Source organism: Copidosoma floridanum, unplaced genomic scaffold (genome assembly GCF_036245765.1).
Source record: "Copidosoma floridanum isolate Cflo_tuat_1 unplaced genomic scaffold, Cflo_Japanese_pri ptg000021l, whole genome shotgun sequence".
Classification (NCBI taxonomy): Eukaryota; Metazoa; Arthropoda; class Insecta; order Hymenoptera; family Encyrtidae; genus Copidosoma; species Copidosoma floridanum.
The window spans coordinates 12,584,262-12,601,489 of NW_028321898.1; the positions used below are offsets into that span (position 1 = coordinate 12,584,262).

Here is a 17,228-nt window from a genome sequence, read left to right on the forward strand (position 1 = left end):
CTTAGATATGTTAGGAACTCTGGGTAGATTTTTAGAGGACAAATGCTTTATTTCTTGCACCAGCAAAACGAAAGTATAAGTCATCAATAGAGGGACAAACAGTGTAGAGGAAAAAAAGATTTTCAAAGGAGATAGGATAGAAAAAGTTTTACTGTTTTAGTGTTTGTTTAATGTTTCATAGAAAAGCAAATTGAAGAGGACACATTGAGGATCTCAAAAAAAAGGAAGTTATAGCTGCAAAAAAAGCTTCCGAGTCCTGCAAGAAATACGGTGTATCAATGATTTTTCAAGAATGAAAATATTTTGTCAGTAATCAGAAGTGTTATAATGTATCAGGTAGAAATATGGGTTATTACTGGAAGATGAAATCTGAAAAAAGTGACAATAGATTATTCAAGATGGGTTGTACAGTTCAATTTATGTACACTGAGGAAAATTAGTCTTAGGAAAATCTGTTTAGAGAAACTATGTAATGCAGGAGATTAAGAGTGTTAAGATTTTAGTAAATAATGAATGATACAATAGAGAATCTTATTATATCTTATAAAAAATTTTACTAAACTTTAGAGATTAGTATGTAATTCAACTGTAGCCCACCGAAAAAGTAGATGTGATACCATGGAAATAGCACAGTACTGCATCGTCTTTTCTATTATAAGAGCCAGTACCACCCTATTGGCAGTATTGTACAGCTGATATAGCTAAGTTTTTTTTTGCAGTGCAAAAATAGTTAGAGATAGATATAGCTAAGCATTTTTGCAGTTTAATTACAATTATGCACGTGTGGGATAAGGAAAAGTCCGGTACTTAAATAAGTTAAAATTAAGAAGAAAAAAAAATTGACTTGAATCAACCAGTTTTAAAGATACTTTTTTCATTAAACGCAACTAAGAAAAAAGATTGAAAAATGCATTCTGTGAAAATAAAATCCACGACCCCTAGAACAATCATGTCCCTGTAAATAGAACAGTTACCACTAGACAACCAATACAATTCTAATGTGTTAGTATTTATTCATGTTCTATAATTCATACTCTTTCATGACTGGTTACATTGTTATGTACACGCAGCTGCTTAGATCAGTTAATAATAGTGACAAATCAATGTACCATGTTAGTATTAATAGTAGTAGCGTTACCGCAAAATCTTATCGGTTTCGAATTGAAACCTACGGGCCATTGAAACATGTAAATTCGCCTTGATATGTAACTGTATAACATGGAGATATAGATCGGGCTCAAACAGTGATGAACCAGGAAAAATTATTCACACCCAATTTTTTTGTGCTTTCGTGTTCGAAGTATAGTAATGTACTTGAAACTTATATATATGTTGCGTGGCTCAGCGTGTAGTGAACATATATAGGTATACACTCAAGCGGGAGCGCACTCTGAAACGCCCTGAACGTTTATTGCAAAAAACAATCTTGCCACTCAACTTATTGACATTTTCTTTTTTGGAGTTTGTAAAGGATGGCTTACAGTTTGTTATCGTGTGTTGTAACATATAAAAATATTTTTATTTAGTAGTCTTGTAGAGCCCTGAAAATCGGAAAGAATGCATTTTTTGAAACTTTGGGATTTTTTTACTCGAGAACTGTGGGGTTCAGGTATATGCATTTTAATTGGTTTTTTGTTCTTAATGTGCCAAAGAACCTGAGAATATTTTTTACAGATCGAAAAAACAACTTTGACGTAATTGTTTACAAAAAAATTGTTTAAACAATACCTGACCACATTCTTGGGTGGCAAGATGAATTTTTAAGTACATTACTATACTTTAAACACGAAACAAAAAAATTGGGTGCGAATAATTTTTCTCGGTTCACCACTGTTTGAGCCCGGTCTAATATGACTTATGCAGAAGTTAGCAGTTCCTCTTTTCAAGCCGCTCAAGTGATCTAAATGATCGGAAGAAATGTCCACGTTTCTGATTATATGAATGAAATACTGGAAAATGTACGCATTTCTTTACCATACTAATGAAATACTCATAGTGTTAGTATATATTTTAAAAGCACGTAAAACCTGCATTAGTCATCTTTTATAAGCAAAGATAAATGTAAATAAAAAAACATTTAAGTACACACAATGATTAACATGGCAAAACATCGATCACTTTTTATGGGACTGGCAAATTAGAAAGCTCAGCTCAGAGGATGAAAGGAAGAACAGCCATCAACCAATGAATGACATATTTTGCATGTGTACTGCACTTATGGGATGACTTTCATTGGCTGGAGGTTCTTCTTTTTTACGTCCTCTGAACCAAATTTTCCAAACCGCGAGCACCATCGAATCACTTAAGCCACCAGATTTAGAGTACCACTTCGCGCCGTCACGTCTTTCACACCATAGGCATAAGGAGCCAGCCATAGCTAGTCACTCTTTTCCTTAACATTAAGTCCAATACTACTGCAAAATCTCTACTCTTTGTGATAATGTAACCAAAGTAAATAATACTTTATGTATAAAAAAATATAAAAGAGCAGAATTTCATTACGGTGTTTGTTGAACGTGCCGTTCTGCTCCCAATTGTTTCCATGATTTCTTGAGGTTTTGTGCATAAGCACACGATCAGTAAGAGCTAATTTAGGAGTGAGAATAAAAACTCCAAAGTCAGGTGTTAGTTTGAGCAACGTTTCGTTGGTCTTAACGCCAACCTCATCAGGCTCAGTCTATATCGTTCAGACGATCGTTACAGACTCCAGATCGTGACAGTCTGTAACGATCGTCTGAACGATATAGACTGAGCCTGATGAGGTTGGCGTTAAGACCAACGAAACGTTGCTCAAACTAACACCTGACTTTGGAGTTTTTATTCTCACTCCTAAATTAGCTCTTACTGATCGTGTGCTTATGCACAAAACCTTAAGAAATCATAAAAGAGCAGAACCCAATAACTTAAACACGCTGTCAGGGTGAGCAGCGAAACTATCACATGTCTTCTAGCTAACTTTATTTGCTAGGTAAGAATCTTAGAATAAATTACGATGATTTTCAACGGGATTCAAACTCACAACCCCTAGAGTTTCTCCAGCAAGGAGGCTAGCAAGCTAACCACTTAATCATTGAAACTCTGTATACTTAGTACAATTACTTGTAAACAAATATATTATCTGTAGAACACTTTTAATAAATAAATTATAATCATTTGCTAAATAAAACTGATACTTAATTTTTAGATCATGTTTCGAGTTTTTAGTGACAAAAAAAAGATAATGAAAACATTATACAATAATAAAAAACTATAAATTATTATTTCATTTTACGTTTTAAAGGATACACACAGCACGCTCTGCATCCCAGTCAGATGCAAATCGTACCAAACCCAAATCGTTGCCTCTCATCTCAGCATATTTGACTTCACCTATATCTTGACATTTATCTCGCAGCATTTGCCATGTTGTATTGGGTGGTAGCTAAAAACGTTATGCAAATTAATTAGCTGTTACACGAAGTTTCTTGTTCTGAATTTTTAATAAATAACAGCGGAGTAACTATAATTGAAATAGCTTCTTGTAAGCAATGATCCAACCCACCTATATGACATTTATTTAAAAACTGAAACTTTTTTAAATGTAAGCAGTAACAGATAAATTAATGATAACATGAAAAAGTTATTGTGGAATATTCGCTTTTTTTGAGAATGTTCGAAAACAGATTTTTTTGCTGAAATTTTAATGCAAGTTCAAAGGGATTATTACTAATAAAAATTATCCTAAAAATCACAAAGAACTGATTCTATTACTACAAACACAATTACAATAATTTGATTGGTTAAAATTTTTTGGGATTACACTTGTCATGTAAAAGGTTAAAAGTAAATTATTAAGTAAAAATTGTATTATGTGTGTTAAGTATCATAACTCTTAATTTGAAAAATATAATTAAAGGCTTGGAGTAGGTAACTGATTCCTAAAGTATAAATAGAAATGGAAAAAATTTTTTTTACTCAAGTGTCACTGGGCTAAGAGATCATAAGAGATAAGAAAAAAAAGAAAGAAAAAAGCATAGTTAATAAGATAGTTACGATAACACTGAGTCAAAGAAGATCGATGTAGATATGATCCATGCTTCTATTATTCCCAATGTAATACGTAAATATAGTTTTATTACACTATACATAAAATTTAGTGCGTTAATATTTTTGGCTTCGTAATAAAGCTCACATTTATTTTTTTATATCAGGCAGGTTTACAGGATGTGATACAGTATATAGGATATACTATAATTAAAAACCCAGGAGAAATATGCCTCGTTGAACATATGGATGATTGTTTTATTAATATTATAAATTAACTTGTGTGAAAGCATAATACTTCATTAGCTCGTTAAGTTTTTGATGTCATCCTCAGAATTACTTTAATTCAACACTAATAATGTGATAACTACAATTTTACCCTTGGTCTACATACGCAAAACTTGTATAACTTCAAGAGACAAAGATGCTACGGTATAAATATATTACTGAATAGAAAAACCACCTTTACCCCAACTCACTAATTAACAAGATCCCGTGATATTTCGCAGTATTTAAAAATTTTTTTTTTTTTTTTTTAATACTTTAATGCAGCGTTAAGTGTAATAAAATTCTAGTTAATCTTTCAAAACAGTTTTTTAAACATATTTCACCGAAAGAAGAACTGACAAAAAATCGTATACAATCCATGCCCACGAGAGAAAACAGAGAGTCACCCAGATCGAATGCTTATTGGTAATTTTCTGCGACATGAGATTTTTATATTTTTCCTTCCTGGGTAAGTACTATTCTTTTTTTTATACTTAATGTCAAATTGTTTATTACTGTGTACAATATTATGTTAGAAAATTGCAGTCTTGCTACTCCCAAGCACGGCAAACACAGTCTTGCAGGAAGTCGTAAGTACCCCTGGCCAGCACCTACGAATGTTCATTCTGGACCGTAGGCGCAAAGTAGTTACAGGGCGCAAAGTACGCCTTAGGGCGTTAATAATAGAGCCTAAAAAACGAAACAAACATTTTTCAAATTACATGCAAACGAAACAACAAAACATTATTTATAGACGGTCGCAAAGGATTAGACAAAAACATTCCTCTATAAAACATCAATTTATTATCTTATTTTTCAAGAAAAAATATGTATTCATGGCTTGGACTGATATTGCATCTATTCAACTTCCAAAAAGTGTTACCAGCCAAAGAGTTTGTTGTTCACCTTCGAATTTAAAGAATGTTAAAAACGTTTTATCAAGATTAAAAAAGTTGGAAATAAAAAAAAATAAAAAAAGTGAGATTAATTCTATAAGATGAGGTCCCTACGATTTTGCAAAGAAGTTTTGAGAATAATAGATAAGACTTAACGTGATTTTTATAGTACAAAAGTTTTATTTGAAAACAAATTGATAGCCTATCAAATACTTCAGTTTTAAAAAACAGTAGTCAAAGCATGATTATTAATAAAACTGTTAAGGTGACTTATTATGAAATAAAAATACTGTAAGAATGAATGAAACTTGTGGGAATTACACTTAAATATTAACTCAATTATTTTACAAAATTTAAAACAATGCTGTTGAAAAATTTTTTCAAAACAAATTACTTAAAAACAAATATTTAACGTGATCCCTTATAGGAGGTCATTCATACTAACTCTATGTACATTTGATGCAACATCTTCTGAATTATAACTTGACTCTCATTACAAAACCAGGTACTAAGAAGGGAATTCTGAACTTTTAAAAAATATTAAGAAAATGTAGGTTCGCCACACAATATTCTATGATACATTATCAATTCGGTAATTGTTTATGAAAAGAAAGTGATAACTTGAATTGTGACAACTGTATTACCCAATGTATTTAAGTGTCATAGCCTGATGTCAAGTAAATAAAAAGTACAAATGTAATGTGCCACCTTCAATGACCATGTTGTTGGCATTTACTTTGAATTTAAATGATGAGATTTCATTTAATAACGAACATGCTATAAAATTATTACAAATTTGAGATATAGAAACGTTTCGTATTCTAAAAAATTGTAAAATAAAAAAAAATTGTACAAGAATGTTTGACGAGATTATTTATCGGCTAACAGCGTTATACTTACAACTTATAATACGTATACGCATTTCTTAAACTAACTTGAGTGTTTTGACTGTTGTAAAACATCAGTTCTTTTAAAAAAATATGTAATGATTGTACTTAGAATGGTGTTTTTTGTACTCAAGGCTTTTTCTTTATCTTTGGACGTTTACTGCGCCCTGAGTAGGAGTTTGCACCTAGTGTACATCAAACCAGATAAGCCACCAGGTACAGGAACTACTATTTTTCAATTAATTTTATTAATAATACATAGTTGTATGAATTATAACGTTTTGTACATACTATTTAGGTGCCATTAAACATTGCATCTCTTAGAAAAAGATTTTTACATTCACAAACACAGTTTTTATTATTCTCATGGGATACAAGATAACATTTTAACTGAGTTTGTATGAGCGGCGTTGGCTCAGTGGTAAGCGTGCTTGTCACTGATACAACGCTGTTCTAGGGGTCGTGGGTTCGATTCCCGGTGAATGCAGATTTTTTTCAAAAACTGTTTTTATCGAGAAAAGTTTCTATGTAACCCCGGCTGTTTCGAGGCTGATTTTGTCGTGGAATTTTCTTTCAGAGTGATTTCAAGATTTTTTCCTTGCCTCACAGGTCTTCAGACCTGGGTGAATGCGAAACAGTGTTGGGGCTTATACGTAGGGATATGCGGATCCGATGCCAGGCGTCAGGCAGGGATCGCCGGCCTTACCGGCGAGGAGTGGTCCCTGGAACATGAGGCTTCTCTGGGGATGCTAATTAGCCTGGATCCGATGAGCGAGAGAGCGCCGGCTTAACCGGCGAGAAGTGGACGTCCTAGAATATTGTAGAGTCCTCTCCGGGGAAAGGCTACACAGTGGCAAGTGGACCCGATACACTGTTGGTGCAGAGTGTGCTAACTGACAAGGTGTTCCACCGGAGATACTCACACTGTGCCTATGGATTCAGATATCATGTCAGTAAAGAGGGTTGGAAATGGGTGCGGCAATACACCCCCACACATAGGTGGTAAGTGGGTGGCCCCGCCGCACAGTGGGCAAAAACGGGTTTTTTCGTTCCAAAATCGTAGAACTCGCGAACGGAAATAGATAGATTGATAATTCTTTTTGGATGTTCTAGTTCACTTAATGCAGAATGTAGGAAAATTATAGGGGAGTATAACATACATTGTTCTAACCTCAAGAAAAGTCTGATTCTTGGTTATTTTCCAGAAAAATCAAGAAACAGGCTCAAAAAAAAAGTAACAACTAAAAAACATGTAAAAGTAAATACATTGATGCCATTATACCCTAATATTAATTTTATACTGATTTTATTTCTTATACTGACTCAACATAACCTCAAAACACGCATGAAATGAAAATATGCTACTTTGTTTAAAAAAACATTGTAAATCGTCCTAAAAAAATTGACATATGAATTATTTTTCCAGATACAAACATAAATCACAAAACATACCACTGTAGAATCGGAGTTTATATTATTTTCCTATTTTATAACCACAAAAATTATTAAAACTTATGTTAAGAAAAAAAGGAAATTTTCTTCTATATTTAAAAATATTGCCTTACTGTAAAAAAATTTGTGTTAAACAATACCTATTTATGCAGCAAAGAAGAGAACTATATCTACAACAATAGTGAAAGTGACGTCGATGAATTAGAATCATTTAACGAGTGTGATAAGAGTGATGATGAAATGTGTATATAATAAAAACGCTGGATAATTAGATAATCAAAAACCTGTTTTTTAATAATTTTTGAGGTTTTACCAATGACATTTACCAATATTCTAACTGATATAATACCAGTGAGAATATCTCCAGTGATACGCTTTGCCAGTTAAGCTGATACTAGGCGCCAATGGTGCATCGGATCCACTTGTCACTGTATAGTTTTTTCCAGAAACGACTCCATACTGTAGTTCGTCCACTCCCCACTCGTTAAGCCGGTACTCTCTGCCAAAGCATCAGATCTAGGCTAATTGACATCCCCGGAGAAGCCCTATGTTTCAGGGACCACCCTTCACCAGTAAGGCCGGCGCTCCCTGCTAATTCTTACCCATTGCTCTAACACTGTTTTGCATTTATCCAGGCCTAGAGACCTGTGGGGCAAGGAAAAATCCTAAAATCACTCTGAAAGAAGACTCCACGGGAAAACACGCTCCAAAATAGCCGAAAAATCTACTTTTAGCGGGAATCGAACACACGATCTCTCGAGCGGTGTTGTATCAGTACCATGCACGCTTACTACTGAGCCAACACCACTCCTAACGATAAAGTTAGTTATTGGAGTATTAAAATAAACAACTTCGTATACAAAAAAATACGATAACGTTTATTTTACCTGAAAATTTTCACTAGCCAGAGACTTTTTCGGTTTTAATCCAAACTTTATTACACAATTAAAGGACTCAATTTTATTATTATTTTTTTTTTAATCTAGTAAAAATTATCCATGACTACTAACAAATCTTGAGGTTTAAGTTTTAATAAATTTAATTGATTTTTGAAAAACCCCTATTTTTTAATGATCAATTGTACATCACGTTGTGAAAATTAAAAGTCGAAGTAAAATAATTTAAATATAACGTGATGATGATTAAGAAGAAGAAAATATTGTTTGGTATAAGATTTTGTATTATGAAAAAATTTGAAGTAAATAAGTTATTGAATCTTTAAAAATTTAACGTTCTTAAAATTTTTTATTTGACGTTATTATACACTTCTTTACGCACTAAGTAACTACAATTATTTTAACGTGCATTAAAACAAGGATTATACCGTATTTTGCAGGTAAAAATCATTTTTTGGTAGACTTTTTAACGTTTCCTTTAATAACTTCAACTATATTTTGTAAGGGTCGTGATTATATATAGCTATGTTAAGTGTAAATTGAATCAGTATTACTTTCTGGTTCTTGCACGTGACGTCATATATTCATGTGTGTTAGTGTTTATGGATTCACCTTTAAGAGGGATAGGCAGCAATGAGGACTCGTAGGTACAAAGTTGGATTCGTATTGCCCCCAACACGTATTACGAGATACCTTAGTGGAGGTGTGCAGGAACGTAGTCAAATTCGCAATGCCCTTGACTCGAGATACACACCACCACGTGATCTTAAGATATTACTAAACAAGAATTTATTGCCTCTCTTTTGCTCCCGTTGGGTGCGGTAAGTCGACAATGTCCTGGGATCGCTCTAGTTTATATTGACCTGTAGATCCGCTGGTTCAATAGCTTCCTTACCTAGAGGATAGCTCCAGTTCGTACTGCCCCAGAGATCCGCTCCTTACCCAAGGAACACAAGAGGGGAGTCACTGGTGTACGGGGAAAACTAAGGGATTATAATAGCCTCTTCGTCGCCCATGTAGCCAAAGAAGTATTCAAAGTGAATGGTATAATACAAGAAATGATAATCAAATATATAGGTATGAATTCGCTATTTATTGCGATAATATTACAACAGTGCTTTGAAGAGCAGAGCTTCCTAGTGAAAGAGCCGGACCGTTGCTAATGGCAAAAAGTGATTAACATGGGCTTGCGTGGGCCTTTGATACCCTCCCGAGGAGCAGCGGCGTCGGCGGCTTTGATTAGGCGGCTCGGATGACTTGCACATTTTGCCGCAATTCGAAACTATTGTTTGTTTCGGTATACATAGAAGTATTTTGTATAGTCGATTTACAGGCGCTATTATATTGATCTTATTTATTCACTTCCTAATAAACTGGATGGCCAGTGTTAAAAGGTATAAACTTGAATTTAAATTGGCGATGGATACCTGTCAATAAGTACATAATTATATAGGGTATGGTTAGACCCTTACAATTTGTCGAGCTCGTCGTTGGCTCAGTGATTATCGTGCTAGCCACCGAAACAACACAGCTCGTGGGATCGTGGGTTCAAATCCCGGTCAGGTCACTCAGATTTTTTCTATGCACTCTGGCTCGGGATGATAATCCATGATTCCGAAAAAACAAACCACTAATTGAAAACCTTACTGTACTACAAAAAAGCGATAATGTAACTAAGCATGCAACGCGACCAATCCTAATTGCGACTAAGCGGCTTATTGTATCTGTTTCTACATTGCGAAGAAAATACAATTGTTATTATCTAATATATTGAAAACTACTGTATCAACATAGTATGTTATGAGTGTTTAACAAGTATATGATTGTAACACCACTTCAATACTAATTTAGTAAGTGTAAATACCTCATGTGAGGTGACCAACTCTATAATATATATATAAAAAAAAAAAACCATCTTTGTCTCAATAAAATTATTTTTTGTTTTATCGCTCAACAACTAAAAACATTATAAATATAATAAATACTTAAATTGCAATTGTTTAATCATGTTACGTTTTTAATGAATATAAACTTTTTTTCTAGTATACGTTGCGTATAAAGTAGCTCGCATTAAATTAAAGTAACCTACATATTTCAATAAAAAAAAAAAAAATTTAGGTCTTTAAGTGGTAAATTTGGGATATTGACGAGGTCTACTGATTAAACATTCAGTAAACTTATTCGTTATTCTTTAGCTAAGTATAATATTGGTATGTTACAATCGTATACATTTTCAACACAATCAATAAACTCATAAGAAATTTAAAAAAAAAATCAGCAAGCAGCAGCATAACTTGAATAGTGGTTTACAAATTCGTAACTTATACAAAAAAACAATATTAACCATTTACTTACTTATTAAAGAATCTACGGGTAGTTTGCACGTTAAAAATTATGCTACACAAAGAACAGCATTATTTACAATCAACTAGCAGCGATAAAAGAAGTCACTTGCCACCACTTGAAAATTCGAATACACGTTTCTCAAATACAATATGTGAAGAGCACTTATAATTTCACCAGAAGCAAGTTCTGTAGTATCTTCAGCCAAGGCAACATTAATTGATTTACGTAATTTCGCAATAAGCTAGTTTTAACTGTCACCATACGATTCTAAACTGTACAACTGCAATCTCTTACATCAAAAAAAGCAACCACATTTAACATCGCAAATGATAACTCTATACACAAGGTAACAATAATTGTGAAGGTGAAGCTGACCAACGCTAATTGAACCAGCCAAAAATTGGATAAGTGAATAGTCATGATCAATACGTGATATTGGCTAATCAAGACTGTACGATGAAAATCTTACAAACCAGTGCTGCAACCTTTCAACATCGCATACTGACTGCTGCGTGTAAGGTCTCCATATCTGAGACATGTACAGAAGAGATGGAAGGATAAAATATTTGTATAAGTATATGAACGTTTTAGCGTTTGTCAAGTCCTTACGATTCTTTTTCAAGAATCCCCAAGTTTAAGTAGACAGTGGAAAGTTCACAATTTATTTGCTCATCAAATCCAAAAAAAACTTTCAAAAACAATTCTTAAATCATTAACCTATGAAAGACAGTTTAATAAGGTTCCACAGAAGTTATAACTAAACGCAATAACCTCTCTTGATCTGGAACACGAAATCACAGCACATTTACCAACATTTGCGGTAAGTTTATTGTCAGTACTTCTATTCAAGCAAGTTTCAATGTTACTCGAAAGATCTAAGCCATCAGAAACATTCTTTACATTTTTAAAAAGCTTTATAACTTCGGCGAATAACAAGCTCAGAATTTGAGAAAATATTTTTTACATCATTAACGTAAATCTAAAGAAGTAGGAGACTCGGAGAAGAACCCTGATTAATGTCTGAATTTATCAAAATACACCCAGACAAAACACCGCTACCAGCTACCCCCTGTGAATTTTCCTCACTCTATAGAAGAAGGAGAAAAATTGTACCAAGTGGGAGGAAACTGAGGCGATGAGGGAGCGAGAATCAGCGTAGAACGGCAGTTCCAGCAAGGAGTCAATAAAAAGTTGAAGACTTGCATCCTACAGCTCACTGTCTTTTTTCTGTAACTCTCCCAAAATCAAGCGAATAAACTCATGACAAACAATACCAGTTTCTTCTATTATGATATGAAATAAGCTGTTTTTGTATTACTTTAAAATTGGTAAAGTTAAGTAAACAACAAATTTTGCTCTAATTTTGGAGCATTTCTACCTAATGTTTGCTTTTGGTACATATATATATATAAAGATGTAAGGATGACGTTTGGGCTCGTACCTTGAATATTGTTTTTCCATCCATATACCCAATACATTTTTACCTTCAAAACAACACAGGATATCGTTTTTTGATTACTAAAGTCACTGATGAATCATCGAAAAGCAGTAATTGGAGCAACTACTACTCGTAAAACGGGGTCATTGTTACGAACAAAAGATAAATACACTCGTTATGGGTATCCAAAAACCATTCCAAAATAGTTCGCGAGAAAGCACTAGTATTACTGACGCGAAGAAGATTTCTACATCATCCTGATTTCTTCTCGATCATCTCCTGGAGGATTATGAAAGACAAAACATTCATACTCACCGCCAATGCTCTATGTAGGACAGAATGTCCACCATTTCACTAAAAAATATTTCCTGAGATTTCCAGGTTATTTAGAGCTTTTATTTAAGGAATTTCATAGAATAAATTTTTTTTTAAAGTACATCGTTGTATTCATTATATTTAAACATAATAAGAACATGAGATCGTATTTCTGAAGAACGTATTGTTTAATAACATATAATGAATAATTCTTGACTTAAACTTAGTACCTAACATTCAAAAAGTATCAAATACATTAGTATGGCTTAAATTGAACTTTTGTTAGATCTAAGATTCCTTTTTCGATAGCCACGTTCTCTTTCAATGCATTATTCAAAATTTTTTTTATTCTCAATTCTAATTCTTTTAAAAGAGTATAATTAAGTTTTTTCTGTTGTCTTTCTCTTTTTTTTCTATCTTGTGCTAAATTACCTTAATATAAAAAAGGAGACATGCGAACAGTAAATATCATATTCTCTGTTATTTCAAATTTGATTAAACGCTTACCATAGGATTTTATAGAATCGTATATCAATCTCTGAGCAATAAGCGATTTTTCTGTTTGATTTTTGACAATACATTTTTTATTAACAAAAAATCCTTTTATAAGCTACGAATTTCCATACGAAATAATCATCACAATTTTTATCACGTTCAGGAAATTAGTGTGCCTATAAGTGGAATAAAAATTATGAGTCTATGGTTCAAAGGATTTTTCAGTCTTATGTTTTCCAGTAGAGAAGAAATTGGTCATTCCCCTTCAGAATCTTTCCAGGAATACGAGAAAAATAGTTTTGTCCAAATCAACCGTCAGCTTCATTGGTTTATTTAACAATTTATGAAAAAATTTTAATTTTTTATTTAGTTTTTTGTTTGTATCTCCGCTGCTATTGCTCTAAGAAAAATTTTTTGACCACCCATCTCTTCATCAAATTTCCTATTAAATTTATAGGAATTTATGAAGTTGTATAACAAAGAGCTATATGTAAAATTGCAAAATAATTATTAGTTTTTTGTTAATTAATTTTCTAAAGTAAAACTTTGAAGTGTTATTACAAACTTCACTGATGGTTTATCGACATTTCGCTTTGGTAAAAACTTTGTATTTTATATAATCACTAGCAGCCCCCCCCCCCCCGTCGCGGCTTCGCCCGAGACTTACTAAACAAAACACCGTACTTAGTGTGTTGTCATGTCATGTAAAACATATTTTCAGTTAGAAACTTTACACATATTCCTGATGTCAGAACAAAAACCTTCTTATTAAAAATGTATTTTTTCGGAATCCGTATAGTTTATTTGGTCAAATAATAAGGTGTAAAAATTCTAAAAAATAATTATGCTGAAAAGTACCGTGCGTTCTTTATGCCAAAAAAAAATCGGTGGCCATAAGAAGCCGTTCATTTACAGTTTCTCCCGTGTAATTCACGAAAACGGCTATTTTTCAAAGCTGTTAAGATTTTAAACCCCCAAAAAATTTATATTACAAAAAAATTTTTTTTCTCATATCTCACAACTTTATTACAAGAGCAACGAAGTCCTGAACCTTAAACCCTACATTTTTATTGCCACAGAAACACAAATACATTTTCTACTCATTAAAAAATCTGAAGTAGGATCTTTAAAGATTTCAGAAATTGCTGTGAGGGTAAATTAAAAGCTGATCTCTCACGTAATTGACTCTGTGGTTGTCGATTTTGACGCTGCTGTTTCAATATCGTTAAATTTTCTGCGTCAGTTTCTTGACGCCTAAGTAAAATTGTATTTATTAGATCCACTTGAAGTTTTTCTTCCAATTCACCCTCTTGCGACTTTTGGCATGCTTGAAATTTTTGTGACCCCTAAAAACTGTTTTCTGTCAACTTTGTTAAGTTCTAATATATTTGTTGGCAAGGTAGATCGACGTCCGATGGCCCTAAAAAAGACCGGTGAGATTCTCAAGTTAACTCTTTCTTGACTGCAGTTAACAGCAATTGTGACTGCCTGGATACCTCAGGGTGATCTTCTCTGGCTTGCTGTTGAAGATCCAGACTGATCGGGAGGAAAATTACAAAGTCCGAAGCTTTGGGGCTAGTTGTAGTGCTTTTTCCCAACGTCTCCCGGTATAACGTCAAAGACGTTGGTGTCTAAAGCACCTTTTTTATTTGCAGATTCAGTTGTTCTGGTGATCTTAGATAGGGAGATTGGTTAGTGATACTTGTCCAGTGGAGGCTGTCCCGTTGGCTCAAGTTTTTTTTCCTTTATAGCTGTTATAGGTTTGCCCAGCGCAGACCTTGAAGAGGATCAGTGATTCCTGGTTCAATGCTTAGAGTCGAGAGGGTAGTATAGGATCGTCAGTCATCGGGTTTTCCAGCCTTGCGAAGAACAACTCCGCAGGTGACGTCTGCTAGTGAATGGCTGACTTGGTTTAATAGTGTCCGTAATTAGTTAATATAGTCTTTTAGTCGACGAATCGCTTCCAGGAATGGTAATAAAAATGTATTTGTTGGCAAGGTAGTTTACACTTAGGGAGATCCTAAAAAGAACCGATGAAATTGATGGTTAAGTAGGAAACGTAAATACTTATGATGGCCCTAAAAAGCGCCAGTGGTGAAACTTCCAGGCTATTCTTTATTATTATTCCTGATGATGAAGAGCTGGCTACGGGTTGCTTGATTCTTACCCTGGGAGTATCTCGTCTCGGGTCGTTCCACGGATAACCAACCGCTCATCGTTGGACGGGAACATATGGGTGAGCGCGTTGGGGACGCGACGACCAAGAAGGTAGCCGTTGTGGCTGCCCGTGCCCCTCAGAGCTGTTTTCCCTGGCTTACATTTGCAGCCAAAAATTCTCTGACTGCACCAGACGGGATGGTGGGACTGCCACACAACTCTGAAGAGTTGGTGCAGATTGTGCTCTGGCTAGATGTGTCTCCTGGTATTGTGGCAGAGACGGCATCGGTTGGAACTAATTTTTTTTTTTTTTATCGCACTTGTCGAGATTCATGGTGAATGGACACCTAGGTCCCTTCCCCCTTAGAGAAGAGTGTCGTCCGTAACCGGGATACCTAGCTGCAAGACTGTTATCAGCATTCTCTATACAGCTTGTTGAACTGCCGATACTCGACTACATCACTATCGAGACGCTTCGGCCTATTATAACCACACTTATTTAATTCTGTTGCAGGTAGCCTCGATTTTATGTCGACGCCACCTAGCGGATTTTACTGAACTAAAGTGAAAAGCTGGCGTATTATTGAAAAACTTTAAGCTCATTTATTGCTATTGTTATTAAATTTATAAGATAAAAACGATACCAAAACCATCTAGGAAATATCATGAATCAGTGTGCAAAATTTTATATCGGTTCAGTAGTTTTCACGGTTAGCGATTACAACGGTTTTAGCGACTTTGGTTTATATATTAGTAAGATTAATACCTTTTTGTTGTACAACTTAATATTTATATTTTCTTAGGGGTACATTCAAATCGACAAGATAGTTTTTTTTCCTACGTCGATCGGGAGTTTTTGGGTACAAAAAATTGTTTTTTGGTTTTTCCCGCCCTTAACGTGTTATTAACAATAAATAATGAGTTTGCAGAAGTATATATTTCATAGCAAATTTGATGAAGAGATGAGTGGTCGAAAAAATTTTCTAAAAACAATAGAAGCGGAGATACAAACAAAAAACTAAATAAAAAATTGGAATTTTTTCATAAATTGTTGAATAAACCAATGAAGCCGACGGTTGATTTGGACAAAACTATTTTTCCCGTATTCCTGGAAAAATTCTGAAGGGGAATGACCAATCGCTTCTCTGCTGGAAAACAAGATAAAATAGTATTTTTATGTCTCCGGGCAATGAACTATAATTAATTTTATCCAAAAATTATCAAGTTACGTCTCGTCTTTTTTAAAATTTTAGGATGATTTTAAAGAACTTTTTAACTGAATGAGCTTTTTCAATTCTTTCAACATTTTTTTTGGCTATTATGAAACTAATGATATGATACTCAATTAGTTTATGTAATACTATCGATAATTTTTTCTTAGCTAATCTCTGATTGATGGTATTAGAAGGATTCAAGCAAGAAAAACCCCTGGGGATACATCAGGGGTGATTTTTTAAAAGCTTTTTGACGAAAGATTTTAATTATCGTTCGAAATATAATTCTTAAATCTTAAAATATTAAAATCACCGACAATTTTTAAAATTTTCGAAGCATTTTTAGTAGCAAAACCAATATCAATTTTTTCTGCTGGTTATGAAATATTGTTTTTTGATAAGCCGAGAGATACGATGTTCAACACAAGTAAATTCAGGTTTTACAATTTTTTTTAAGATATTAGCAAGTAAGGTTATTCAATTATCGTATAAAAATGGACCTTTAAACAACTTGTTTGGGCCGTTTTGCTAGAGTACTTTTTTTGCATTTAGCTGCGATTTGCAAAAACTATCTATCCAATCTTGCTAAAATTTGGTGAGATTTTCAAAGATAATTAAAGCTACAACTCTGCTAAATGTCAGCCTTTCATGTTGATGCAAAAAAATTATTAATTTTTGAATATTTGCTCAAAAATCAAGGTTTTTTGCATTTTGTGGGGAAACCACTGAACTAATTTAGATTAACCAGAGCTTTTTTTGTTCGTCTTTTTACGAAGGCTCGAATTTATTTCCGACGTTGAAAACAATGTTTCAGCATTTTCGTTATTTTTTTATGCATTAGC

The 17,228-nt window shown here is 33.7% G+C and overlaps 1 protein-coding gene across 3 annotated transcripts in view; it reads right to left on the reverse strand.

The window, feature by feature from the left end:
* Positions 1-17,228, reverse strand: part of rump (heterogeneous nuclear ribonucleoprotein rumpelstiltskin) — a 142,665-nt gene that overhangs the window by 41,107 nt on the left and 84,330 nt on the right. For all 3 annotated transcript variants that reach the window (XM_089594198.1, XM_089594197.1, XM_014349602.2), the window contains one exon: positions 3,286-3,421. In XM_089594198.1, coding sequence (XP_089450324.1) covers positions 3,286-3,421 — 136 coding nt within the window. The remainder of the gene's footprint in view (positions 1-3,285; positions 3,422-17,228) is intronic.